The following is a 27,971-nucleotide window of genomic DNA, read 5'->3' as shown; positions in this document are numbered from 1 at the left end:
ATTGGCCAAACTTTTGGTGTATATATGTGAATTGCTTTATCAATTTCCTTTGTGTTACCGTGAGGGTCAGATGTGAATTGCTTTACATTATTATTTGCATTCATTCATTCAACATCAAAGACAGTTATTGCTTGTACAATCAGCTACAGTTCTCTATCTCTTTCTCTTTCTAAATCTAATTTCATGAACATATCTCAATCCCCCCTATGAAATTGTAAGGTTGATTTGATCTTGATGTACAAAACTACACACAAAGGAGTTGGTTTTGGAGACTATGATGCCCATGGCCGGCATGATCGGAGGATAACGTTGGAGTGCACATACCGCTGCCTGTGGTGACCAGGTTGACGTTGCTGGATGGTGTCGAAATGGAGGTAGTGATTTGTAGGAAGTCCTCAAAAATAAAAAATTTGAAGCTAAAGTTTTAAAGTTGTGCTTCACATATCAAGGTTGTGTTTGATATGGCTGTGCTTTTCAGAAAAGCTGGCTTCTGCTTATTTCTGAGAAAAAGTAGCTGAAAAGCAAAGTAACTGAGTGTTTGGTAAACTGGCTTTTTTAAAGTGCTGTCAGTGGCAAAGTGTTTGGTAAACTCAAATTGGCTTGTGCTTTTTTTTTTGTGGAATGACCAAATTGGACATGAGAGATTATTTTACCTTGATTATTTGGTAATACAATGTTGATCAAATGCTTTTGTTATTATTTTTAATCTTCATTATGTCCTTATTCATTTTTGTCAACCACTCACTTCCACAACTCATCCCATTCTCACCCTCAGGCCAGCCTCATTGGCATAAAAACCCTTTGCTCCCAAACCCGGTTCACTCTCTTCTGAGGAGCCATTGCAACTTGCATTGAAATGACTCAATACAGGTATATATAGCACCAGACAACTTGAATTTGGGGAAAACAGATTCATGCCCATGTTGTCAAACTTGGGTCTGAATCACCTTCGGTGACTCTGGCTAACACCTTTGACAATGTGTGTGGCAAATGTGGAGATAGTGTTTTGATGGAAAGATTGAGAGAGACAGAGTTTCTTGGAATTCACAGGTTGCTGCATCGTGTCGGTTTGAGGATTGGGAACTTGCTCTAGAGGCATTTACAGGACTTTTAGGTTCATAAATGACTTTTCATTACAAGCACAACTAAGTAAACTATGAAGCAAGCATAAGTAATATCCAAGCATTACATATCCCTTCAAATGTCTCATACAGTCATACTTGAATGTGTTTGCATTCTCTTCTTTTATTGAAGTACCTGGAACTCTCAACTGTGTATGAAGCTATCATTAACAACTAACTGCTTTTGTTATTCCTAATATAGACAGCAGTTCTTAGTATCATCTAACAGCATGGATAAAGTAATTCACAAAATTCAAGCTGCTGCTGAAGCAGCAGAAGAGACCATCTTGAGGACATAAACAAGATCTCCAACCTTCACGACATTTCCCTTCACACCTCCTGCAACAGAGTCTCTCCAAACAAGATGCTGCCCAAAGTAGACCTGAAAAATCACTCACATCTTAAATGTAATCATCTGTATATATGAAGGATTATGGTGGAAAGTCTTGAACTAGTTACTCACCCTTCCCTGCTGTTTTCCTGTTGGACGTAAAATTACATCAGACCGGATTTTCTTAAGAGTGTCGGTTGGCTCAGTTCCTGCAATGCCAGTAGCTTGATTGATTGTAGGTACCTGACATACATGAAAGTGTCTTAGTAACGATATCAGGATTCACCATAGATGTCTTGAAAATGTTCACATGATTTAAAAGTTATGGCAAGTCTGTTTTAGTCTTTTAGAAGCAGATTTCATAAACTTCCATAAAACATGAGTGTCTGAAGTCTAGAAGAGTTCTCCCAAGATGTCGGGCACTATGGCAGCCTAGCAACAACATGGGGTTAAATAGGAAGTGTAATTTCTATAGCCAAAATTGTTATATGACTACAGAAACATACAACCCTTACATGCAAGACTTTCCTTAATCCTTGCAATTTTAGCTGTGGAAATAAACTCCATCATATAACAACTAGACTTCTAAGGACTTCTAAGTTATGATAAAGTAATCAGGGGTTCACATCCAAAACCAATTGGTAATGGATGGAGTGGCCCAAACCCTTATAAACCCATAGGCAAGGTCCCATTTTCCCCATGTGGGATGTGTATATTCTCAACACGCCCCCGCACGTGTGACGAATTTTCAAGCCATACACGTGGACAACTTTGGGTTACGTGGAGCCCGTGTGGCCATGAGACATGCACACGTGGGTAACCCGCTCTGATACCATGATAAAGTAATCTGGAGTTTACATCCAAAACCAATTGGCAATGGATGGAGTGGCCCAAACCCTTATAAACCCATAGGCAATGTCCCATTTTTCCCATGTGGGATGTGTATATTCTCAACAAGTTCTAATACACATGGTTGCAAATAAGATATCCACACAAATGTTTAATGACTCCCAGCCATGACTCTAAGTTAGAAAAATTGACGAGGTGAGATTTTACACCGTCAACTTTTCAAATCAGACCTTCAAGAGAAAAAGTGAAAAAGAAAACTGTTAAAATTGTTAGAAATGGTAGGCCTTGTTAGCTCCCCTGCCTGTTAAATGACCGATTTTTTTACCAAGTGGCTCAATGTTTACAATACACAACACCATTTAGTAAAAGCATTTAGACTCAACTGTAACTACTACCACATATGAGTTTGAGACACGCATCTATTGATTGTTTTTTGAAAATAGAAAAGTCATCAGACGGGCAAAAATTGCATAAGGGATATAGCCTCACCTTACAGCGGGAGCATAGCTTGACACCTTGAAATGTTAGCTTGTCTATCCTGATATCTGTCCATAGGTCTTCGGAAAATGGTTCACATCCGTTAACAAGAATGCTGTGACATCAAAGTAAAAGTTCCAAGATTTAGAATTATGCATAGTCATATTGATCATAAAACTGACAAGACTTTGTCTATAGTTAATCTCTTTAGATTAACAAATTTTTATTACCAAAAGAAGTGAAGTACAAATTTAATTATTACAGAAGGAATATGATATAAAAAAAAGAAAAATTACTTGGGTCTAAATCGGTTAACTTGTATGGGTTCCTTCAGAAGCTCATTTAGCGCATCCAGTGATCCCTAAGTTACAATGACAAGATCCAGGTCAGAGTTCCCATCTTAAAAACAACTTACGTTTCTGTTTTGACTTTGACTAACCTGAGACAATAGCATGTATGGATACATATCGGAGAACATTATTTGGTGTCCAAGAGCATATTCAGTATCTACAGGCCTAGTTTCTGAAGCTGCATTATAATGGAACACGGCCAATTTATTTATCCATCCCCTAGTTCAAGTGTGAAAATGTGATGATATCTAAGTATCTAACCACATAAATAACAGCATAAAATGCCATTGCATCTTTGAATTGAAGTTTGTCTGAAATACTATCAACTTCTAATTAATTTCCCTAGGTGGTGCACTCAGTGCCTGATTCTTTGAAAGCACCACGATAAACTCTACCTGCATTAAAGCAGACAAGTCGACTAGGTTTCCCTAGATACTCTGAAAACCATTTCGATGCATCAGCTCCCTCATCTAAGGCAGCACCAGACCATTCCCATACTGAAACCCCATCTGCTATTTCTTGTGGTGTACTCAAGGAAACCTTCAGCACATCCATCCCAGGTGCTTTTAATACTGCAAAGTGAATGCTAGGTGGTTCTAAGTACACTCCATGTGTTGAAGGCATTGACTACAAACGTGACTACTTCTAAGTACATGAAGGATGTGAAAAGCAAGAAAGAGTACAAATCCATTAAAACATGGCACTAAACTCCAGAACCAAATAAGCATGACAGGGCAAAGTGATAATCAGTAAACCAGAAAAAAGTACGAGTGAACCACAACATCTCCAGCTTCGTTATAAATTTCTGCTGCAGAAAGCATATTTTTGGTCTTTGGTGTCTAAAAGGAAAACAAACTTCATAGCAGGAAGAAAAGAGGATTGATGTTCTCACCTAGATAAGAGCTTTTAGTAGGTTCCCAATTCTCTAGGAATGCCTCATTTGGCAGTTGTACCTCAACCAAAGCAAGCTTTGGCCCAACTCTTTGAGTATATACCCTCCCTTTGTAGTTTACTACTAACCATTGTCAATCCCAACGAAAACCTGTACATCCAAAACAGACAGGAAAAATCCTCATTTAAAAAAACTACCCAATATTGTAGATATTAATCCCTCCTGGAAAATCAATCTGTATAGACAAAGTTCTGATCATGCCAGTAAAATAACCACACAAAATAATATATCAAAAGAACATTAAAAGATGAATATGATGCAAAACTAACAAAATAGTGATCATACTGAACGGAGTCAAAAGAAAATATTGATCCTTGATTTAAATTAATCATGCAAACAATATGGTTCAATAATCTGAACTCAACAAGAAGGAACAAACTTGCCAGTAGTTAAAGCTAAAGAACTCAACTGGGTCTAAAGCAATATGAATGGAAAGTAAAACAAATAAGGGGAGAAATGGTGAGGTTGGTTATACCAGTAGGAGTAACAGGAGCTTCAGAAACTGAAATTCCACGGCATGATTTTACTGGGTATATGAAGATTGATGCAACTTTGACTTCTGAAACTGCCTTCTCCAGTTTCTCTTCCGTCTTGTTCTGGTTTGGTTTAGAGGAAGAGAAGGGTTTGATGGCAGTGTGGTGTAATTGCTCAAAGGAAGAGAGGACACAACCCGGTATTTCGAAATGTTCATTAAACTACAGTAACTCCCGCTACAGTGGAAAAGCCAGTGCCTGCTTCTAAAAGCATGGGGTTGCTGGCTTCAGCTTTTCGACCAAAAGAAGCAGTGGCTTCTGCCAAAAGCTAGGCAAAAGCAGGTTTACCAAACGCACACAGGTCAGGTGCTCTTACCAAACCCACACAGGTCGGGTGCTTATGAGCAGGGGAGCGAAAAAACCCCCTAAACGCACCCCAAATGTGGACGTCTGAAGCCTACCACGTGTGGTAATTAACAGGCTCATACTAGGCAGTAAATTGGAGGAAGCCTACCACGTTATTAACAGGGACATACTGTTACATGACAACTTGTCATCAAATATTTATACTGCGAATGACAACCAATTTGGCTGAAATATTAATATTACCAGCTTTATTTTCATAGTTTCTCTTTCAAGACCAATATATCACTTTAGATTCTTAAACAATATAGCCTTAACATTGCAGTCCTAAAAGGAAATGTAGGAACAAAAACAAATTAGAAAACGGTTAACATAATTGCCTTGCTGCAAGCACATTTAAGTCGGGCAAGTACTGTAATACTAAGAAATTCCAAGACATCCCACAGCAAACTCAGCCGAAACAACTATTAAGCGGTAGAAGGGTGGAAAAGAAATCATATACTACATCCACAATGGTATGTTCAGCCTTGGACAACATATACTATGTCCACAATGAGTTTTTTTTGCCAAAACCAGACTGCAGCGAGTTTGGGTTGGCCCAGACTAATTGTTGCTCGACCTCAGCATCCTCAGGATCGTAAGGAACAGGTTCAGAATGTCCAGATAAAGCGTGATGGAGGCCCAGATGTACTCATCATAGGTGAAGCGCTTGATGAGGTTCTCGGTATCATAGACTATGTACCCAGAGAAGAGAATAGCACCCACGCCACCAATAACGGCATTAGATGTAGGACCAAGAGGGAAGAACATCTACATAAGAGCAGAAGATCACCAAGTCAGATAAATAGTTCCAAGTATTTAGAGTATGGTAAATGTTTAAGTTGAACAAACTAATAAACAGGACTAATTTATGGCAAGAAATCTGACCTGCATGAAGCTGGTTAAGAGGAGAACCATGAGGCCAGTGAACAAGACTGGTCCAAGGAAGCTGAAGTCCTTGCCCTTCTTTGAAGCCCAGAAGGTGTAAGCGGTCAAGGATGCAACCACACCAGAGGTTAGAATCAATGCTTCAAGCACTATTGCTCCTGCAAGCAACCAATGCACATAATATAATCAGATGACAAATATGTCAAGAATAAGAAATTCACCAAAACATAGAAATCAATAGATAGCCTACAGCGTTGAAATAAAAATAAAGCCTACAACTTTAAGCAAATTGTAACATAACCCAAAAACATTCCAAATGTAGAGTAATGAGACTCACCATCAGTATTCGCCACCGCTACACCAACAGTGACACTGAGACTCACAGTGAAAAGTCCAAGGAAGACAAAGTTCAGGGGATGCCTTTGCTGGTAAACATGCAGGGGCCACAACACTGCAAAGAATCCAAACACAGTAGTAAGATAGTGCAAAAATATCAAAGCCAGAAAACAATGCAAATCCATTTCACTTCAATTCACTGCAATAACATAAATCCATCCTGAAGTAGCCATTCTTAAGTTTCATATTCCTATCAAACCAAGCGTTTTCCCAGGCATATAACTATCATGCTTTTTCAGAATACTATACCTTAACCACAAAATTTTATCCTACAGAACCAAACAAGCAAAGTATCAATCCCTTCAAAGAATTAAATTCTTTATAAAAGAAACCAATACCATCGATCTTGCAGTATAATCTAATCAGACCAAATCAAAAGACTTGTAGACACCAATTGAAATCGCAAATCCTAAAAACCTAGACATCCAGATCTGGATTTCTTTCTTCAACCAAACAATATTTCGATCCACAACCTCCAATCTCAAATTCGAACAATCCAGAACCAATATTTACACAGAGAATCGTTAAATCACCAATTAGACACCACAAATCGGAAATAAAATTAGGGTTTGGAGGGCACGTACAGACGAAAGGAAGGAAGGCGAAGAACATGAGAAGGCCGGGGCTGCCCTTGAGGAGATCGTTGACGGGAGTGTAGAGGACGGTGACGAAGGAGATGGCGGTGGTGAGAAGAATCTGAGCGGATAAGATTCCGTAGACCTTGCGAATGAAACCCCAACGGAGCTGGTTCTCGCCTTTGCTGAGGCCCGGGTACAAGAGCTCGCCGGACTCGATGTCGACCTCGTCGAGCTTGCCGCCGGCGCCGGTGGTGCTCACCTCCGCGTAGTGCATCGTGCTCATGGTTTCTCTCTCTTTTTCTCTCTGGAGAATTTTCAGAGCGGAATTTGGGGGAGAATGAAAATTTTCTAAGAGAGCAAATGCGGGTTTGGTTTTGTTGTGGTTGGAGGGTGTAATTGGGAATTGGCCTTTTATGGCGGTAGTGCTAGAATGACGGGTATTTCTGGGTACGACTGTCACGTCACAGCTTTACGGCCGTTGGATCTGAATACCCACGTGTAAAGTCAACTTACTATAGGGTTTTTTTTTTTTTTGCCCCCTTCTTTATTACTGAAATCTTCTCAATGGTATAATGGATTTTTGTTTTCTTTGTTTTGAGGGGGAAGAATTTGACTCGATCCGGACCGGATAATAGGTGGCTAAATTAGCGTAAGAAACAAAGTCTTTTAACCAATACCATCGATCAGAGAGACGATAAATATTCTGATCTAATAAACAAAAAACTTGACTTCTAGTGTAATTTTTTTTATTCTCGATGAAATGAATGATAAATAGAATGATTTATTGTTGCTTAGGAAAAATTAGAGAACCAATCACATTCGTCATAGAAAGAAAATTATTCTACCTTCAATCTTTACCTCACTCACCCATGAGAAAATAATGAACCTCTTCCCCACCCCCAACAGAGTTTATAATTTTGGAAATGTAAAAATGTTCTCATTACATATAATTTGGCAACATTTACTCAAAATTACCCGGTTTGCTATTTGAGTAATTGTGATTTAAGTAGTCTTGATAATGAAGTGTCCATGTTAAACACAAAAGCTAATAAGATCTTCTCTTGTCAAGAACTAAAGACAACATGCTCACTCCACAAGCTTCCACATGCTAGCCTAAGGTACAAAAGAAATAAGTGAATAGGTATGCATTGCCTATTATATCATATGTATCATCAAGTGGTCACTATACATGTACCATTCTTCTGGATTTTTCAAGGACTCACTAACCACCATAATAAGACTCACCAACAAAAATTGATTCAATTCCAATCCGCCTACTAGGTCCACACACAAATAGCAAAGCCAAAAAGGAATACAGTCCAAACCAATTCTATTTTCTATTCCACTATGCAATACAAGCAGCACTCTTTCCACTAATATTTGATACCTGAACCTCCCTAGACTAGCAGCAGTGTCCACCATGTGAAATAGTTGCTGGAGTAATTAAGACTCGTTTACACTTTCCAATTCTATCTGCTCAAGCAGCAAACTTGAACCATAACGTACAGAACAGAAAATGATATCAGGACAGTCCCATAAGCTAACAACAATAGTCTCTTAGAACAACTGATTCTTACTTGTAAGACTATGGTTGCATTTTGTTTAAACGCAGCGAAGTCTAAGCAGAAAGTAAGTTATCTTCTTCATATGGTCAGTACTTTCGATCTGGTTCTCTTCTCTCCATATTAGCTAGATGTCAGAGGATCATAAAAATAAAAGGTCGATTTTTATTAGGGACGATTAAGAAGGACAAACCTAGTTCCTACTGTAGAGAACGAAAGTATACAGGTGCAAATCTCCATATACATGAACAAACATACAACAACTTGCATCGCAAGCACAGAATTAATTGTTCTATATATAATATATCAATTTAAGATTCAAAGCCAATGAACAAAAAAAATTAAGTGAAAGACCAACCAAACTAAACATAATTGTAACAACTCAGTACTCGATATTTGAACAGTGAAACTATATTCCACAATCATTGTATTTGACAATTTGAAGGTGGTATATACATGTTCAACTGGCAAAAAGATTAAAATACAAACCTGTTAATTCGCATAAAACACGAAAACCAGAGCAATGAAGATTTTGAAATGATTGGTAAGATCACAATTACATGGTGGTAAAAACTATCATAAAACTTCGCTCAAGTTAAAATGAGATAATCGAAGTAGAAGGAAACACAACAGGTACAAGAAAATATGAACTCCTTTCAAAATGACTCATAACTGGGAATTATACCCAAAAAGGATGGCCAATTCCCATAAGCACAAGTAGACAGTAGTGTAGATAACCTATAGAGATTCTTCCACTCATTGCATCAACAGTCTTATACACATCTCATCAAAAGTAAAGTCTAACCCAACATGTATAAATCTACACCAAATCGACCAAATTAACTTCCATTTCCAAGCGTAAATCACTACTGTTTTCAGCATTCAAGACAACAAAGCTGTGTTTAACATCCACGCTGCCACCAACCTAATCAATAAAACCCTGCAATAATAGAAAAGTGAAAGAATTTAAACTTGTCCTTATCAAGATAACAATGTAAATAAGATTAAGTTTAAAGAAGAAACAAAAAAAAAAGAAGCTAGCAAACATCTTACTCGGTTACTTGTATCAATTTCACAGGATTCAACCTTTACACATGACACAATGGAGACACAAACAAAACAATGCTGTAAAATGATCAAAAGCCATAGAACAATTGAAAGAAAGCTAAAAATCCTTTGTGCACTTCTCACCATTATTAACTTACAGAAGTTGCAAGGAGCATATCATGAACAGACTGAAACATCACTTTCCTTCTAAGATAAACCCCATAACATGATTAAACAGAAAAGGGTATTCTCCAAGCAAAGCATATTGATCAAAGAATAATATGTTCCATTTCTGCAGTAATAGACCAAGTCCAAAATAAGTAATGAATCGTCCAAGAATGGTGATTTTTCAACTGGTCACTATCAATAGGATATGCTTATGCAATTTATCTGGATTTTTCAAGGACCTGCGTGCTAGCAACAAAGAAACACATTTCTTATAATGTACCTAGCTACTTGGTCACTCAACCAAACAGCAGATCTAAAGAATTCCCAAAGTCTTACCATGCAAAACAAGCACAGTTTCCTCTTATAATCGATACTATTCAGAATGTGAAACAGTCGCTTCTATTATTTTCTGAGTAAGATTTGATTTCCACTTTCCAATTCAACATTTTGATGAATATAAGCATTCATCATATCTTCAAGAAAATTTATGGCTCTTCTCCACAAGGTCAAGCACCAAACTGCATGCAAAAATGTCTTCTTCTTCTTTTTTTTTTTTCGGTCTGAGCATACAAAAATGTCTTTAACAATAACAGAAAGAAATATACGAATAGCTAATAATCACTTGGAACAACTAACTCTTACTTGTAAGGCTGTGGTTGCATTTTGTTTAGACTAAGTGAAGTATAAGCAGAATGCAATCATATCTTTTTCAAATAAGTTCTTTTGTTTCTTGCGTCTCCTTTCATGTATGTAGAAGTTGTTATGAGTCTTCTTCACTCCTAGGAGCTGCTACATATTTCTTTCAATGTAGCAATTGCTATATTTCTTCTTCATCCCTATAAGCTCCTATACCTCTGCTTCATCCAGGGTTTAACAATTGTTTTCTATTTCCATCCAACAGATGAATTAAGAGACAACATATTCTTTCATTAACACCATTATGAATCGAAGTACAATTCATGTTTGGTACTTGTAGATTTAAGCAAGGGTACCATAGTTTCCACTCCATAACAACGTCACATCAAATAATCTGCTTCTCCGCCATTTTGATCCTTATGATACCAGAGACAGATTGTATTGAAAATAACAAATAAAAAAGCTAAGTCCACTGTTTTTATTATTAAGTACATGTGAGCATTTTGGTATGCATATACAAGCATACGGACAACTAAGCATAACGAGCACAGAATAATTTAACAAAATTCAAATAGAAATCAGCACCAGAAAGTAGAAAGTGAAAGACAACCAGAACTAAATTTATTGGTAAATGAATCCATATTACTACAGTGAACCATGTTACTACAATCATTCCTATCAACAATTTGAAAGTGATATCAAAATTCAACGAGCAAGGATTTGTTTGTACCCATATTTGCATGGCCACTCGGACATAGCTAATGTGCATATAGTTATTGAGTGATTTATAATTACAATGAGCCACTCTACAAGTAATTTGGGCCGGTAGCTAGAAAAATAGTGGCCGGTGAATAAATGGACACTTCAGTTGGTCCAAGATGAGTCAAACGAAGCTAGGCCATTGGTTATCGGCCGGCCCATAGTCATTGGTTTATTGTCTAAAAGCCCATTGGCCAATACTCTAATTGGTTTCCAATCCGAACTCAACTTAGAAAGATAATGGCTGATTGTCAGAGAGGCCGATAAGCGATAAAGATGAAATTTGATCAAGTAGTATTTCAATCGACTTGAAGTTCATGTCAGCCGATGAGGAGAGTTCAGTCCAAGATAGCCTACTTCAAGATTAATTGCAGCCGTTGATGACGTCCATCAAAGCCAATCCGGATAGAGTCCAGCGTCAAGTCAGCCGACGATAAGTATTGAAGCTGAATCAAGATAGAGTCACTGAGCCAAGAGGAGGCCGAATTCCTCTCAACTTCAAAGAGTCAAGAGATCAGTCAAGTCACAAAGCAGCCGATATAAATAGAAGCATCGACAGAAGACAACACACACAACTCCAGAAACTCAAGCCATCAAGCTTTTCTTATTTCGTTTTACCTTTTGCTTAGGTAGAATTTCCGTCTGTTACTTTAGTTTATTTGCTCTGCTAGTTACAATCTCAGTTACTTTATCTTTCTTGTAGCCTAGTATCGATTTTGAATTGTTCTCTTTGTTTTCTTTCAAACAACAGTTAATAATTTGCAGTCATTCTAGTTTTCAGTTTCGTTGCTATTATCTTTTATTTGCTCCTTATTGTCTTTATGCTTTACTTGTTTAATCGTGTTATTCATAGTAGCTATTAATCTTATATTTACTCATACTCTCACAACCACACCTAACTCACCCGACCTTCAGCCACCAAGTCCTTAATCTAGAGGCATCGAACCGCAGCCGAGAATAAGTTCCTTCCTCGGCTAACGATTGCTTGATAAGTCAGATCTACATCCACTACACCTACAGTTGCACACTTGGCTTTCTGGCCGTGTGCTGGCACGCTCCGCATCTATTCATCAAGAAGGACATTTGTTCCTTGATCCCTCGGCTTTATAGGCCGAGGTGATTTTCAGAGGCAACATCTTTTGGCACGCCCAGTGGGACACAAGATTACTATTTTCTTAGTAAGGTTGAATGCAAGGGAAGGAGGTTAGTCAACAAAAACAAGACAACCCGTACAGTGTAAACAGGGGAAAGAAGTGTCTTCGGTGTGGAGAGTCAGGACATAATTCAACTTTTTGTCCATCACGGCCGAAGCTCGATCTTACTCCAATCAGAATGTCACTTGAGTCAAGTGGGAATGGGACCTCAGACGCTTCGTCGGTAGAGCAATCAGCCGATGAACGTAGAGCTCAAGAAGCAGCAAAGACTGCAGCAGCCGAACTAGCCGCAAGACAGGAGGCTACACAAGCAGCGGCAGCCGACGCCGCTGCAAGGCAAGAAGACATGAGACGAGCAGCCGCTGACGCAGCCTTGGCCAGGCAATCTACTGAAAGTCCGTCTAGAGGCTTGCCACTTAATGCTTTTCAGAGTGCCTCGAATAGTGTAACCACTCCCGGTGCTATCATCCATGCAGCACGAGATGGTAGAGTTAGAGATACTGTGGAAGATGATTATTTAGGTCCGGCCGGAGTGTCAGCCGAGTATATGTACAAAGCATTGAATGAAGTTTTTAAATTGCAGACGAATGAACTCGCTACTCGAGGAGAAATCAACAATAGAACGTTGGTAGATCAGTTAGCTACTGTTTTGGGAGAGAATACTAACCGATCAATCGGAGGATTGCAAACATCTCTTGAGCAACTGAACCAAACAATGGCGGCTATGGTGAATGGTCAGAACACTTTGCAAACCTTGCTGATACAAAATCAACAAGGCCAACTCAACCAAGCACTTCAACCTCCATGGCAGCAAGCTCATGCTTATGTTCCACAGCCACTAGCCCAGTTTCCTATTGGTGGACAGCCGTTTCAAGCTCAACCCCAATTTGGAATGGCCAATAATTACGTGCAACAGCCGATAAATAACAACAACGGTTTAGGAGGAAAAAATCCACCTAGGAATGGGTTAACAGTCGAAGAAATAAGGAGAATCTGTGAAGAAACTGTAGGGCCGGCTCCTAGAAGAACGGCCAGGCCAAGATACACCAAACCATATCCGGAAAGGGTTGAAAACAGAGACTATCCGAGGGGATTCAAATTTCCCGACTTTCCTTTATTCAGTGGAGATGATTACCAATCAACTATAGCACATATTTCTCGGTTCACCGCGCGATGTGCTGAGCATTCTAGAGATGACGATTTGAAGTTGAAGTGGTTTGAGAACTCACTGACCGGCCCTGCTCATGCTTGGTATGTCAACTTGGCTCCTAATTCTATTCAAAACTGGGCCGACATGGAAAGAGCTTTCCATGAGCAATTCTATAGAGCCGAACCAGAAGTCACAATCGCTGATTTAGCAAAAATGTATCAAGCAGCACATGAGTCGGCCCAAGATTTCTTGGATAGATTTAAGGCCGCAAGAAACAAGTGCAGAGTTAACTTGGGGGAGCTAGAATTTGTCCGAATAGCTCAACAAGGTCTAAATTACGAGTTGCGCAAGAAATATGAGGGAGTTGATATTAGAGACATCTTTGAATTAACCACTAGTGTGGCTAGATATGAGGCAATCATTAGAGAAGAGACTCAAGCCAGATCAGCCTCAAAGGGAACTTATTATAAGAACCCTACTGTTCATGCTGTGGAGGCCAATTTCCAAGGTTTGAAGGTCGAGGAAGAAGATTCGGCCGAGATCAATGCTGCCGAACTATTTGTAAACAAGCCAGTGGTTTGTAAAGCCCTTGCAAAGCCAACAAACCCAATCAAGGATAAACCTCAGCCGATAACCTACCATACCAAAGATGGCACACCTTTAAGATTGACACCTACCCGCACTTACACTTTTGATATCACAAAGGCTGACATAATTTTTGATCAACTTCTTGCTGAGAAAGTAATTAAATTGCCAAACGGCCATGTTATACCTAAGGCCGATGAAACTAGAAATAAGTCTTATTGTAAATTTCACAATTCTTGGAAGCATTCTACTAACAATTGTGTGGTTTACCGTGATGCTTTGCAGGATCTCATCGAAAAAGGAAAGCTGAAGTTTCCAGAGACGAGCAAACCAGCTCAGCTTGTCGATACCGACCCTTTTCCAGTCAACATGGTGTACGTCAACTTCCCAAGAGGCCACAGGAGGAATTGGCCAAATATGAACTTGTCTGATCCTAGGGCCCGAATGAGGTATATGTTTCGTGACCAGAGGAGGGAGCCAGTTTATGATAGTCAGGATGAGGATGCATACGATATGACAATGCCACCGGCTTTGAAGACCTCATCGTCATCTACTTCAAAAGTACCGCCGGCCAGTGCTGTGATTCTGTGCAGCCGTTGCAACTGTGAGGTAACTCTCAATAATCTTCTGCAAATCAAGAATCAACAGGTAAAGCCTGGGTTAAAAGCCTCAACTAATTGTGAAGAAAGTAAGAAGAAAGACTCAGGAGGGAAACATGCTGGCAATGAATTGGGGACTCCCACGGCCAATTTGGCCGAGGATGAAGTACTTAAGCTCTTTGGCCCTCACAGTCCCAAGGGATATTATCAGGGACAACAAACTTCCCAAAGTGTGTTTAAGAGAATAAAGGAATCTGAAAACGCCGAAAGCGGACGACTTTCGGTGAGGAGAAGGTTGACTTTTGAAGATGATGATCTTGAGGGAAATTTTGCTGATGGTTTCAATGGCCGACGACGATCAGGTTTTGACCAAGATGATCGATTTTATGACCAAGATTACTTTGCTAGAAATAGAGGCCGAAGACCTTATAGGACATATCGGCCACCAGTTACTCATGATAATAGGTGGTATGGCCGAGCGGCCAGAGATCAGCCATTTTCCCCTTTGACAAAAACTCAAAAGAGGCGTATGCAAAGGGAAGTGGCTGCTGCAAGGCAGCAAGGGTCAGAAGGGCAGGAAGTCAGACGCTCTACTGAAGCAGATAACAAAGAAGCCCCTATAATAAGAGAGGACTTTCATAAGGATTCAGGAGAACCTATGGAACTTGAGACCATCGGTGACCATTTTGAAAATGTCCTTAGCTTCCCAAAGCTACCCCATCTGCGATTTACTGAAGGAGGGGTTAAGGTCTTCAAACATCTCAATCCTCCATTTAAGTTGGCTGAATTAGAAACAATGAGAAAGTTTCACCAGAAACATTCAGCCCTTGCAATTTATGGGCTTCCAAGGAGTCAAGACTATATTCTCAATACAATAGTAGCAAATTCTGATGCCGATCATGCTCTGATTCGGCAGGGTTTCCATAGCCGATTCATTACACCTGGTTTAAAAGCTTTGTATCAAGCACATCGCAAAGGAATCCAAAAGAAGGATATAGTCGCTCAAATTCCAGTTTCAGAAGCCGACCTTCATTTCCTTAGATGTTTTCATAGAAGCCACTCGGCTGAGGAAACTTATGGCATAACGCCAGAAGAGGTCCAGCTCGCAAGGGAACTTGATAATTATTTAGAAAAGAAAGACTTCGCAATTGAAGAGCAAGCGAAAGCCGATACCAAAGCTAAGGATATTGAACAACAGAAGGAAGTGCAAAAGGCGGCTATGGATAAGACGCCAAATGGAAAAGTCCCTACCATAAGAGTACTGAGAGGACAGGATCCGCCGTTCTCAAATCAAGATCTAGGGATGATGAAAAAATATCATAGGATGTATTCAGCATTGGCCACTTATGGCTTAACTGAGGAGGAAAGCGCAATGATGAAAATGTTAGAAAAGGATATGTCTTCAGAGTCATACCTCATCACTGAGGATTCTAGCATCGGCTTAAAAATCAGTTATCAGGCAATGATGGAGAATTATAAACTGGAAGCCAATACTGATAACTTACCTATTTCTGACGCTGACCTGACTTACCTCCGCACCTACCATAAACAACATCCAGCTGTTGAGATTTATGGATTCACGTCTGCCGAGAGCAAATTACTAGATAATTTGTCTAAATACCTGCGGGCTCGTGCAATCGAGTGGCAAGCAGAGACAGAGAAGGCATCCACCAAGCTGACAACTGGGGCCATTGAAGAATTGAAGAAGGAGCAAGCCAGTCTCAATCAGCAGTTGAAGGATGAAGAAATGGTAGAAGGTGCTGCCACGAACAATGGTAAGCAAGACGATTATGGAGACGAGGGTGATGAGGAAGTCGATTATGGGGAAGAAGAGGAACAAGGTGACTATGACAATGAGAATGGACTTGATTACGACATTGGGGATGACACAGCTTTTGACATAGAAACCTTATCTCCATTTTATAAGGGCGAGGCCGCCTTTGGAAAAGGAGAAGGTAACACAATGGACATCAACATGGTTTATGTCCTACCTTCAGAACTCAAAGCTCAACCAGGTCAGTCAAATGAACTGATCGGTGACTTTGTTGCCGATCGACAACCTCGATTTGAGATTGATGAAGTCGATGCCCAATTGAAGGATGAAGAAGGCCGTGTGGTACTCACAAAACCAACGGCCAAAATGGCTCAACATTTGAAGCCGTTATACATCACGGCTTACATAGAGGGATATCCAATAACGAAAGTTTTGGTGGACAATGGTGCAGCAGTTAATGTGTTACCTACAGCCGTCATGAAGAAATTACGCAGGACTGAATCCGATTTGCTCCCTTCAGACATTACAGTGAGCAACTTCTCTGGAGGTAAGAGTAGGCCAAGAGGTATCCTCCCCCTCGATGTCACAGTGGGGGAAAAGACAAACATGACGGCTTTCTTCGTGGTCGATTCATCTGCAAATTAACATGTGCATAAATGAAAGTACACTTGGGGGGGGGGGGGGGGGGGGGGGGCAACAACTTACTTATAGTTGGGATTGCTCTAGCAACTTTACTTGTTATTTTACCACGCCTTACAGCTTTCGGCTTCTCTTGTGCCCATGGATTTCCTGCAAAGGCCGATTGTCTAGCCGACACCAACCCATCTTTAAAGCGGCTACCTACTCGTTTCGCCCACCACTCTCTGAATTGGGAGGAACTCTTGCTAGTTGCTACTCTTGTCTTCATGGGAAAGCTCATGTTGTACACAAACGCCTTGTTATTCTGCTCAATGTCGTCCTTATTGGAGAAAACAGCTCGCGATGAACTATATCGGTTTGACGATTCTGGCACCGGAGCCGGTATAGCTTGATAATATCCCAACTGACGACTGACATAAGATGGTGAATATAACTCCACTCCACACTTGAGTGTTTTACCAGACAAGGCACCCCAGAAGAGATCCCTCATACCTATTGCACTCTTCCAAGCTGAACACGCAGTCTCCCATCTCGTCTCACTTTCTGAAGCGTGTTGGCTGATATCCATTGCAAGGTAGGATGGATACTTCCTACTGAAACAAACGGCAAACTGTTCTGCAGAAAACTCTGGACACTTGAACAACACCTCAAAACACTCTTCTGCCAAATGAGGAAGTAAATCAAGAGGAGCCAATTGTTGTCCAAGAGTGGTGTCTACGGCCAATGCTAAACCCGGCTGTCTGAAAGTGGGAAAGTAAGTGTGCAGCCACAACTGAAAAATCCACAATGGCCCAGACCAATTTGGGTTCAGTCCTTCGGTCACACAATGGTGAAGACATCTGTATAAGTGGGCAAGCACAAATGGACCAAGAGCTAATGGCTGATCGCTCTCTTGTACTTCTTTACTTGCTAATGCTTCAGCCAACTTGTAGTACTCCACATTCACTTTTTTAGAAGTTGTGCACACTAAGTACTTACATATCCAAAAGGCAAGAAACGCAGCATGCTCTACATGAGTTACTTCCATTGTCTCCTGCTGGTTTTCCTCTTTCTCTTCTGGACTGCCAATACTATCAAGTGATTTATTTCCCAAGCCGCTGTTAAACACCTCAATCCATGTATTATAATTGGCAACGGCTGGTCTGCCCTTACTTCGATCTCTTAGCTCACCACCAAGATCAATGTCAAACTTTCCTTCTGCAAATACAATGTCCACCACTTGCCCATGTGGCGGCAGGCCTATAATGGCCGCTATATCAATCAAGGTCGGACTAAGTGCACCAAACTGAAGCTCCAGAGAGTTTGTTTGTGAACTCCAAAAACACATAGCGGCAGCCAGCAAGGAGCGGTCACAAGGAATAGTAATGGTGGACAGCTTGATGGCGTCATAGATCCCAAGCCGTTTCCATATTTCCCCAAATCGCTTCTCGACTCGTTCTACCCATGGAATCCAGTTGGCCGTTTCACCAGGCCATTTTCCTGGTTTTGTTCCCCATGCTCCCCATGCTTTTCCTTCACTGAAATAGCTAGAATCATCCACTTCATGCTGGCTCAAAATTTTTTCCACATCAGCCGGTATATCACTCTGGAAACTTGGGCCAAGTTGACGTACCCCACCTTCATTCTGGACTCGTTGTGTTATTCTATTCATGAAGGCCGAGGCATTCTTTTCAGTGGCTTGACTTAGTGCTTCCGCCAATGCAAATGAGCGTTTGGTGATACTTTTTTGCTTGCCTTCATAATTGTCTTCTCCGGTCCCTTTCGAAGCCATTGCTTGGACAACCAAGTCCTGCATGATATAGAGCATAATTGGTTAGCACACCATGTTTCTCAAAGTACACCAAGTTTCTAGTTATTCGGTGCTACTCGCCGAAAACCACGAAACTTGGGGAGGGGCAAAGGCATATAATTACATGCATATGAGCTAAGATATTATTGATAAAAAGATGATGTGTAGTACAAATGCAGAATGAAACAAGCAATAAATTGATAGGGAAAATGAAGCTGATCATATACTATTATAAGCAATATGAACGGCACGAGAACCATCACGTGATGCCGACTTTAAAAAAAAAAAAAAAAAAAGTCAACACACCTATTCGGCAATATAATAGCATATGCCTTTAGATAAATATTTATGCCGAAATAAGAACATCAGCGCAAAGTCCATTTTGTTTGACTTTTCAAACGATTTATACCAGGATGACAAGGTCAATTAAAGTGCAATTTCAGCTTCATACATTGCTAAAATATGTGCCGCGAATCGGTCCCATTGGGAATTAATATATGTGTATATATGTACAAATTGCAACATCATACATGGAAAAGAGAAATGGCTGACACGAAATGGGTTGATGAATTGAAATATTGAATTGATCATGCATTGAATTAAGTTGGTCAAAAGATTCATTGTTGACATTAAATAACTTGATGGCTGCAAAAAAAAAAAAAAAAAAAAAAAAAAAAAAAAAAAGGGGTTGATGGCTGCACAACACACGAAATGGTATTTGTAGTGGACATGAGACCACAATTATCAATTAATGTCATTCATGATTGATGGCTGCAGATTAAAAAAAAAAAAAAGTTGATGGCTGCACAACACACGAAATGGTGTTTGGCTGCACAACACACGAAATGGTGTTTGTAGTGGACATGAGACCACAATTATCAATTAATGCCATTCATGATTGATGGCTGCAGACCTTTAAAAAGGAAAGGGGTTAGAAAACAAAATAATAAAAAATTGGTGTTTGGTTAATTGCATCAGATCAAATCTGGGGAATGTGCAGCGCATTTAATGGCATAAATGGGCTTCATATAATTTCAATATGTAATTGGATTTTGGTTTGAACTACGCTGACGAAATTACAACTTACAAGCAGAGAACAAGCTTTTAAGAGGGGTTTTAAAGACATCTGCCATCTAGTGTTTTATTGCAGCAATTTTAATTCATGGCATGTACTTTAAATTTCTGGGAACTTAAGAACTCAAGTGCAGAATGCAATAATTGAGCAACTAGCTAGCTCCAAAATATGAAACTTCATTTCAAAAGCAAGAAATATACCTGCAATTCAAGATTACCCAGTCACTATTTAGCCCTGATAGAATTGGATTTGCTCAAAATCAAGAGGTACCCAGCTATGATTTCAGCTCTGAAATAACGGAAGAGATAACTACACAAAGCAAAGTTCGAAATCTGCATAGGGAGATTCGTCAGATCTGTCAGATCTGCGTTTTCTGTTTCCAATGACAAAAAAAAAAAAGAACGCAGAAAATGAAATTCAAAATTTTCATACATTCCGTGGTGATGATGATCTGTTTGCCTCCTTACCCAGTTCACATAATGAAGGAATTGCTGAGTTTGAGGGAAATAGGAAGTGCAAATTCGAAGTCTTTAGTTCACAGAGGCTGTTTCATGGTTTTGAGAGGAGGAGAGGAGCTTCATGTGTGGTCGTAGGAAGCTGAGAAGGGATAAAATGATTAATATAAGAAGAAGATGGGTCAGCACATGATGAATGATGCAAAGGCATTTAAAAAAAAAATAAATAAATAAATAAAGGGAATGGGACCATCTTTTCTTTTAATTGGCTGACAACTTTTCTCTAAGTTGGCTTGCCAACTTTTCTTTCCAACTTGCAGTTTTCTTGTGTTGGCTGCCTCTTTCTCATGTTGGTCAACTTGCAATTTTCTCACTTGTGTTGGCCCTCTTTCTCATGTTGGCCAACTTGCAATTTTCTCACTTGTGTTGGCTGACCCTCTCTCTTTGATGGCCAACTCAAAATTTGTTTTTGTTGGCTTGCTTTCTTTTAGTTGGCCAACTTAAAATTTGAACTCTTGAGTTGGCTGCCACTTTCAATTTGGGTTGGTTGCCATTCTCACTTGTGTTGGCTGACTTGAATTTCCTCATGCCTTTGGCCAACTTAAAATTTGAAGTCATTTGTTGACCTACTCTCCCTCACTTGAATTTAATGGCCAACTTAAAGTTTTCCATGTGTTGGCCAATATGAGCTGCACATTGGATTCCTTGCGATATTTTTTGTTTGTTGGTTGATACTTAGCATTTTTCACTTGTTGGCTTCCCTAAGCCACTCTCACTTGTTGGCCAACTCTAGTTCTATCAATCGGCTAAACTCGAGTAAATTAATTGATGGCATTCGTTGGCCGATTTGCCTACTCGCTCTTCTGTTGGCCGATTTAAAAATTAATAGTCATTGGCTTCCATGTCTCTATTAAATTGTTGGCCACCAAAAGTTATATTCCCGTGTTGTCCTACTTAACGTGGTTTGGCTTACTAGCGAGCAACTCCCTTCCCTACTCAAATATCATTTTCTCAAGTTGTCTGGTTTCTTACTTACTAGAGCATAGGTATAGCGGCCAACTTCTCAACTTGGATTTCGGCCATTAAATTTGGTTCGCCAATTTAGCCGATTTTCCGAAATCTCATTCGGCCAATACGTTTGGTTCGTTAAATTATTGAGAGAGGGCGTAAATTATCAAGTTGATGTGGGTCATGGAGAATGTATATACTTGCGTTTTTTGGAAGTCGATCGGGGGGCCAAGCTGGCTCAAATTTCTCAACCACTCAGCGACATTCACTGATGCTTAAGAAACTTGGGGGGGCAATGTTTGTACCCATATTTGCATGGCCACTCGGACATAGCTAATGTGCATATAGTTATTGAGTGATTTATAATTACAATGAGCCACTCTACAAGTAATTTGGGCCGGTAGCTAGAAAAATAGTGGCCGGTGAATAAATGGACACTTCAGTTGGTCCAAGATGAGTCAAACGAAGCTAGGCCATTGGTTATCGGCCGGCCCATAGTCATTGGTTTATTGTCTAAAAGCCCATTGGCCAATACTCTAATTGGTTTCCAATCCGAACTCAACTTAGAAAGATAATGGCTGATTGTCAGAGAGGCCGATAAGCGATAAAGATGAAATTTGATCAAGTAGTATTTCAATCGACTTGAAGTTCATGTCAGCCGATGAGGAGAGTTCAGTCCAAGATAGCCTACTTCAAGATTAATTGCAGCCGTTGATGACGTCCATCAAAGCCAATCCGGATAGAGTCCAGCGTCAAGTCAGCCGACGATAAGTATTGAAGCCGAATCAAGATAGAGTCACTGAGCCAAGAGGAGGCCGAATTCCACTCAACTTCAAAGAGTCAAGAGATCAGTCAAGTCACAAAGCAGCCGATATAAATAGAAGCATCGACAGAAGACAACACACACAACTCCAGAAACTCAAGCCATCAAGCTTTTCTTATTTCGTTTTACCTTTTGCTTAGGTAGAATTTCCGTCTGTTACTTTAGTTTATTTGCTCTGCTAGTTACAATCTCAGTTACTTTATCTTTCTTGTAGCCTAGTATCGATTTTGAATTGTTCTCTTTGTTTTCTTTCAAACAACAGTTAATAATTTGCAGTCATTCTAGTTTTCAGTTTCGTTGCTATTATCTTTTATTTGCTCCTTATTGTCTTTATGCTTTACTTGTTTAATCGTGTTATTCATAGTAGCTATTAATCTTATATTTACTCATACTCTCACAACCACACCTAACTCACCCGACCTTCAGCCACCAAGTCCTTAATCTAGAGGCATCGAACCGCAGCCGAGAATAAGTTCCTTCCTCGGCTAACGATTGCTTGATAAGTCAGATCTACATCCACTACACCTACAGTTGCACACTTGGCTTTCTGGCCGTGTGCTGGCACGCTCCGCATCTATTCATCAAGAAGGACATTTGTTCCTTGATCCCTCGGCTTTATAGGCCGAGGTGATTTTCAGAGGCAACATCTTTTAGAAAAGCTTGATGGCTTGAGTTTCTGGAGTTGTGTGTGTTGTCTTCTGTCGATGCTTCTATTTATATCGGCTGCTTTGTGACTTGACTGATCTCTTGACTCTTTGAAGTTGAGTGGAATTCGGCCTCCTCTTGGCTCAGTGACTCTATCTTGATTTGGCTTCAATACTTATCGTCGGCTGACTTGACGCTGGACTCTATCCGGATTGGCTTTGATGGACGTCATCAACGGCTGCAATTAATCTTGAAGTAGGCTATCTTGGACTGAACTCTCCTCATCGGCTGACATGAACTTCAAGTCGATTGAAATACTACTTGATCAAATTTCATCTTTATCGCTTATCGGCCTCTCTGACAATCAGCCATTATCTTTCTAAGTTGAGTTCGGATTGGAAACCAATTAGAGTATTGGCCAATGGGCTTTTAGACAATAAACCAATGACTATGGGCCGGCCGATAACCAATGGCCTAGCTTCGTTTGACTCATCTTGGACCAACTGAAGTATCCATTTATTCACCGGCCACTATTTTTCTAGCTACCGGCCCAAATTACTTGTAGAGTGGCTCATTGTAATTATAAATCACTCAATAACTATATGCACATTAGCTATGTCCGAGTGGCCATGCAAATATGGGTACAAACAGGATTCTTTTAATTCACATAAAACATGCACCAGATCAATGAGAATTTTGAAATTGGTAATATCACAGTTATATGGTACTAATCAGTACCAGAAATTTTCTTTAGATTATAGAAACTGGCAAAAAGATACTACATACAACACAATAAGAACTACTTTAGAAAACTGTTGACTGGTGATTGTTATTATTCCATTTCGACATGTATTAACAAGAGTTTAAGGGGAAAATATTGAAAAACTAGAGCAACTGGTATGTTTCAGTCAAAATAACAAAGTAACAGAATGTGAACAGAGGGTTCATACATCTCAAAATTTGAGGTTGTAACGATGGAAAAGGAAACAATAGTAGTATAGGACGAAACCAACAAGCAATAATGACAACATCAGCCATCATATACTAACATACCAAAAAGTACAAGCTTGGAACAGAAAAATCTGATCCATATTTTATTAATGTCAAATTCTGAAAACTTGAAGAAGATAAAGAAGTTACAGTTTAAGATATGCATGATGCATGTGCAAAGGTTTATAAACGTGTACACTGAAAAGTAAACGATAGAGAGATAAAATGCAAGTTTAATTTAGAAAGTATATAGAATAGTAATTAAAAAATCCAAGTACACACAGCAAGTTTTAAATTAATGTATGAAGACCTGCAGAAAGAACTAAACATGTCACTTTAAAAACCTCGAAGTAGACAGCAAATGTTTACAGAAGAAACATCCAATTAGAAACCCAACACATGCATTAATAAAAGACCGATTTTGACTACATATATATGCCCTATGTAGATTGTGATGTACAATTGAGTGGTATATACACATACATAATTAATATACTTGTCTTCCGTTAAATGACTTGGATGAATATTTCAAATTACAATCCCGAGAAGGAAAATACTGTGTGAACAATGCCAGTGAAGAAAGAAACATTATAATTCATTGATTGGTATCACATTACAATCACAAACTTACATACAACCAAACGAGCCTTCAACAACAGATTTTTAGCTTAGCAGTCAGCGTTAAGACACTAAGTAACCACTCAACTATAACTAAAATCAAAAGAATATATACTAATATATATACCGCGACTTTTACTCCCCCCTCTCTCTCGCTCTGCTAGGGTTAGGGTTTTGAGTTTTTTCGAGTTGTGCGGCGTCCCAATTTCATGGCTGCTACTATTGCATCCATGACTGCTAGACTAGTGACCAAATTGTCGCTCAAGGAAGGAGAACACTACCGGAAAATATGTCTTTCACGACGTGCAAAGCGCACCGTAAATTACAATTTACGACGCGCAAAGTCGTGCAAAAGTGCGCCTTTATAGACAGCGTCGTGAAATTGGGTTCAATTTTTGAATTTTACGGCGCGCAAAAAGCACGTCATAAATGAACCCAAAAGAACGTTGTGAATCTCTTCCCGCCAATTAGAAAATGTTAAACTCATGACATCAGTGCACGCCGTAAATCAACAAATGCACATCATAAGTTTACATTTTGCACGTCGTAAATAAACATTTATGCACGCCGTACATGGACAAATGCGTGCCGTAAATTTGTTCGTTTTTCCTGGATATTTTCCCCATTTCAATGAGCTATTATGTTAGCTTTTCTTTACATTTTCACAGTACATTAACTCAAGCACCCAAAAGTAAAGTAGACAAATTAAGAAAATGTGCATTTTATAAAATTATCCATTATATTCAACAACTCAAATTAATCCAATGTTGAGAAACTATTCTTCAAGCCATAACAAAAGAGGCCTTCAAGATGAAATAAGAGGCAATAACGAAAGAGAGGTCTAAAACTTGCCAATCCTCGAATTTCATATATGCTCTTCCTATCTTGTTTTTGAAATTATCAAACATCTTATCGGTGATGTTCTTGATTTGTCTTCGGCTCAATTGCTTACCTGCAAGGAGGGAACAATCATATAACTTACACTTCACAAAGTATACAAATAGATAAAGAATGCTAGCCAGCAATATTCCAGTGTCGAGAGCATCCAAGTTCAAAACCTAGACAAGTATAATATAAAATATAATAGATATTCATGACTGGAAAACTAAAACTTCATATTGGTATCAACATATAAATTGGTTTCAACCAGATAATGAAAACATCTCAAAAGATTTTACACCGCCGCAGTGCTGCATTGAGTGACCATACTGTTGCATTTTAATTTCATAACAGTCCATAAACTAGAACATCGATCTATTCCCTTAGAGATAAGTTCTATGTTCTCAAAATGCTACTATATATCTTTGCCTTATATTGAACCGTAATGCACTCAAAGTCTAAAAGTTTACCTCAAATAGCGCATATTAAAGTAGCTTGATGAAGTTGATGGGCCAAGCCACTATGCTTCCTTTAGCTGCACCAAGTGTACTGAACTCTTGGGTTGGCTGAAACAAAGGTATGTCATGAGAGACTTCACGCACCCAAACTTTCCAACAACCAAGACCAAGAGGAACACAATGTACTTTCTCGTTTCGATCCTCTGAGTGAAGGTCAGCAGTTGCAACAATCTTTTCCTCTTTATCCAACCAACTTAACAAGTGTAATTTCTTCATCTTTACTTCATTCCCACATTCCTTTTCTTTGGTTGTTGGCCGAATACTTGCATGTGTCATCTGCTTGCTTTGTTTGCTTCCTTTTTGTTCAGAACCTCCAACTCTACGATCTTTTTCTTTTCTTTTCTTGCCCTCTGCAGTGTCATTTCCTTTTTTCCTTTGTGCAAGATAAAAATATCATTGAGGGAAGAAGAAAAGGTTGCTGAAGAGGAAGAGGACAACCATTTTTGGTTTAGTAGATCCACACTAGGATTCTAAGAAGATCGACATTAAGAATTCCACTCTGTGTGAGGAAATGAAAGAGGAAACTCTGAGGGCTTTCCGCAAGATGGAGCAGGTAATTTGCATTTTTACTTATTTTTGGTGAAAAATTATTTGCATATTTATGGATTTTAATGATTGATCGAAGGAAGAGGAGGAAAAAACGGAGGGCAAGAAGCTGAAAAGGAAAAAGATTGGGTGAGGAATTCGACGGAGTGGAGAACAAGAGGCAAAAGGCTGCTAAAGAGGAAGTGGAAGAGGAAAAGGTTGCTGGAGAGGAAGAGGACAACCATTATTAGAATGACGTTCTCAGTGTAGAAGAGACTCTACTGTCCGAAAACCTATTCCATAAAACCTTTATAGTCGCCGGTGAAGTTCTTTCATCCTAATTTGGTTTCTCTATTATACCAGTAGTTTGTTAAATTTAGGATTTAGAGTTTAACAAATTTTTTTGGTTTAGTAGATCCACACGAGGTTTCTGAGGAGATCGACATTGAGAATCTCACTCTGAGTGAGGAAATGAATGAGGAAACTCAGAGGGTTTTACGCGAAATGGAGCAGGTAATTTGCATTTTTATTTATTTTCGGTGAAAAATCATTTGCATATTTATGGATTTTAATTATTGATCGAAGGAAGAGGAGGAAAAAGCAGACGGCAAGAAGCTGAATAAGAAAGAGAGATTGGGTGAGGAGTTGGAAGGAGTGGAGAACAAGAGGCAAAAGGTTGCTGAAGATGAAAAGGTTGCTGAAGAGGAAGAGGAAGAGGACAACCATTAAAGGAATGACATTCTTAGTGTACGTAGTAGAGACTCTACTATCCGAAAACCTATTCCATAACACCTCTACAGTCGCCGGTGAAGTTCTTTCATCCTAATTTGGTTTCTCTATTATACAATAGTTTGTTAAGTTTAGGATTTAACAAAAAAAAAATTTTGTTTTGTTTTAGTATATCCACACAAGGTTTATGAGGATATCGACATTGAAAATCTCACTCTGAGTGAGAAAATAAATGAGGAACTCGGAGGGTTTTCTGTGAGATAGAGCAGGTAATTTGCATTTTTATTTATTTTTAGTGAAAAATTATTTGCATATTTATAAATTTTAATTATTGATCGAAGGAAGAGGAGGAAAAAGTGGAGGGCAAGAAGTTGAAAAGGAAAGAGAGATTGGGTGAGGAGTTCCACTCCAAGAGGCAAAAGGATGCTGAAGAGGAAGAGGAAGAGTTAAATGTGAGACAGTTTTCGTGTATGTTGCATCTTTGTCAAATTGTCTAGGGTTAGACATAGTTAGATGTGAATCCTCGAGCAATAGGAATATTAACAAGAATATCTTGAGTGGTCTTGTTGTCATCATCATTAATAGTGATACCCCTCTATCTTATCCAATGTCGGTGTGAAAGTCTTAGTAAAGGGATTTGAATCTCCTTATACGTACCGGTAGCAATAAATGTCATCCAAAAGAGTGTATCCCTAAACTAGCAGAGAATATGGTTAAGACTTGCTTAATTAACCAACAATATGAACATGTCATTGAGGGTTGCTCAAGAGTTCAGTCGTTATTGTAGGCGTTTGTATATATGTTGATATTTTGATTATTTTCATTCTATAACCATTCAAACTCTTCATTTGAAAAAAAAAAAAAAAAATCCCATTCCCTCCAAATATACCTGCTTGGAGAAATCCTCCGAAATTTCCATGAACTCTCAAAATTCATCTATACATTATTTTAAAAACAATTTCTTAAATCATTGAGCAACAAAAGAATATACCTCGAGTGCTTATGAGGCCGGCCCACTCGGGTAAAA

The 27,971-nt window shown here is 39.3% G+C and overlaps 2 protein-coding genes, 1 long non-coding RNA gene and 1 pseudogene across 9 annotated transcripts; 1 reads left to right on the top strand and 3 right to left on the bottom strand.

Annotated features, from left to right (window-relative positions):
* Window positions 1-540: 540 nt before the first annotated feature.
* On the bottom strand, window positions 541-5,177 carry LOC112199383 (annotated as a pseudogene).
* Window positions 5,140-7,204, bottom strand: LOC112200042 (BI1-like protein). The gene is made up of 4 exons (XM_024341039.2): window positions 6,824-7,204; window positions 6,181-6,294; window positions 5,844-6,001; window positions 5,140-5,726 (listed from the first exon to the last, which is right to left on the bottom strand). The coding sequence occupies exons 1-4, from the start codon at window positions 7,098-7,100 to the stop codon at window positions 5,520-5,522; spliced, it is 756 nt and encodes a 251-aa protein (XP_024196807.1). The 5' UTR covers window positions 7,101-7,204; the 3' UTR covers window positions 5,140-5,519.
* Window positions 7,205-9,013: 1,809 nt separating this feature from the next.
* On the bottom strand, window positions 9,014-20,356 carry LOC121052646. Of its 7 annotated transcripts, none has more exons than XM_040518018.1 (5): window positions 20,222-20,356; window positions 19,955-20,086; window positions 16,957-18,679; window positions 16,718-16,885; window positions 9,014-11,485 (listed from the first exon to the last, which is right to left on the bottom strand). In XM_040518018.1, the coding sequence occupies exons 3-5, from the start codon at window positions 18,659-18,661 to the stop codon at window positions 11,343-11,345; spliced, it is 2,016 nt and encodes a 671-aa protein (XP_040373952.1). In that variant the 5' UTR covers window positions 18,662-18,679; window positions 19,955-20,086; window positions 20,222-20,356; the 3' UTR covers window positions 9,014-11,342. The 7 variants fall into 7 exon arrangements, with proteins under 7 accessions (XP_040373952.1, XP_040373951.1, XP_040373955.1 ...); XM_040518017.1 differs by having other exon boundaries at window positions 20,187-20,351; XM_040518021.1 differs by having other exon boundaries at window positions 9,014-9,319; window positions 20,187-20,351.
* Window positions 20,357-26,323: 5,967 nt separating this feature from the next.
* LOC121052557 lies at window positions 26,324-27,656 on the top strand. Its single transcript, XR_005809451.1, has 4 exons — window positions 26,324-26,536; window positions 26,631-26,728; window positions 26,801-27,213; window positions 27,286-27,656. It is a non-coding gene; the product is annotated as an uncharacterized LOC121052557 (long non-coding RNA).
* The last annotated feature ends 315 nt before the right edge of the window (window positions 27,657-27,971 follow it).

This window comes from Rosa chinensis, chromosome 4 (assembly GCF_002994745.2).
Source record: "Rosa chinensis cultivar Old Blush chromosome 4, RchiOBHm-V2, whole genome shotgun sequence".
Lineage (NCBI taxonomy): Eukaryota > Viridiplantae > Streptophyta > Magnoliopsida > Rosales > Rosaceae > Rosa > Rosa chinensis.
Note: the sequence above shows the minus strand (reverse complement) of the source record. Positions and strands in the feature narration are given on the sequence as shown.

Coding starts and splice junctions, on each gene's coding strand:
- LOC112200042 (XM_024341039.2), bottom strand. CDS start 7,100: ATGAGCACGATGCACTACGCGGAGGTGAGCACCACCGGCGCCGGCGGC. Junction 6,295..6,823: donor CGCCTTCCTTCCTTTCGTCT/GTACGTGCCCTC, acceptor GATTCTTTGCAG/TGTTGTGGCCCCTGCATGTT. Junction 6,002..6,180: donor AGCGGTGGCGAATACTGATG/GTGAGTCTCATT, acceptor GGTTGCTTGCAG/GAGCAATAGTGCTTGAAGCA.
- LOC121052646 (XM_040518018.1), bottom strand. CDS start 18,661: ATGGCTTCGAAAGGGACCGGAGAAGACAATTATGAAGGCAAGCAAAAA. Junction 16,886..16,956: donor TAGAGCAATCCCAACTATAA/GTAAGTTGTTGC, acceptor GTTAATTTGCAG/ATGAATCGACCACGAAGAAA. Junction 11,486..16,717: donor TTTCTTCATGACGGCTGTAG/GTAACACATTAA, acceptor GACTCTTTGAAG/TTGAGAGGAATTCGGCCTCC.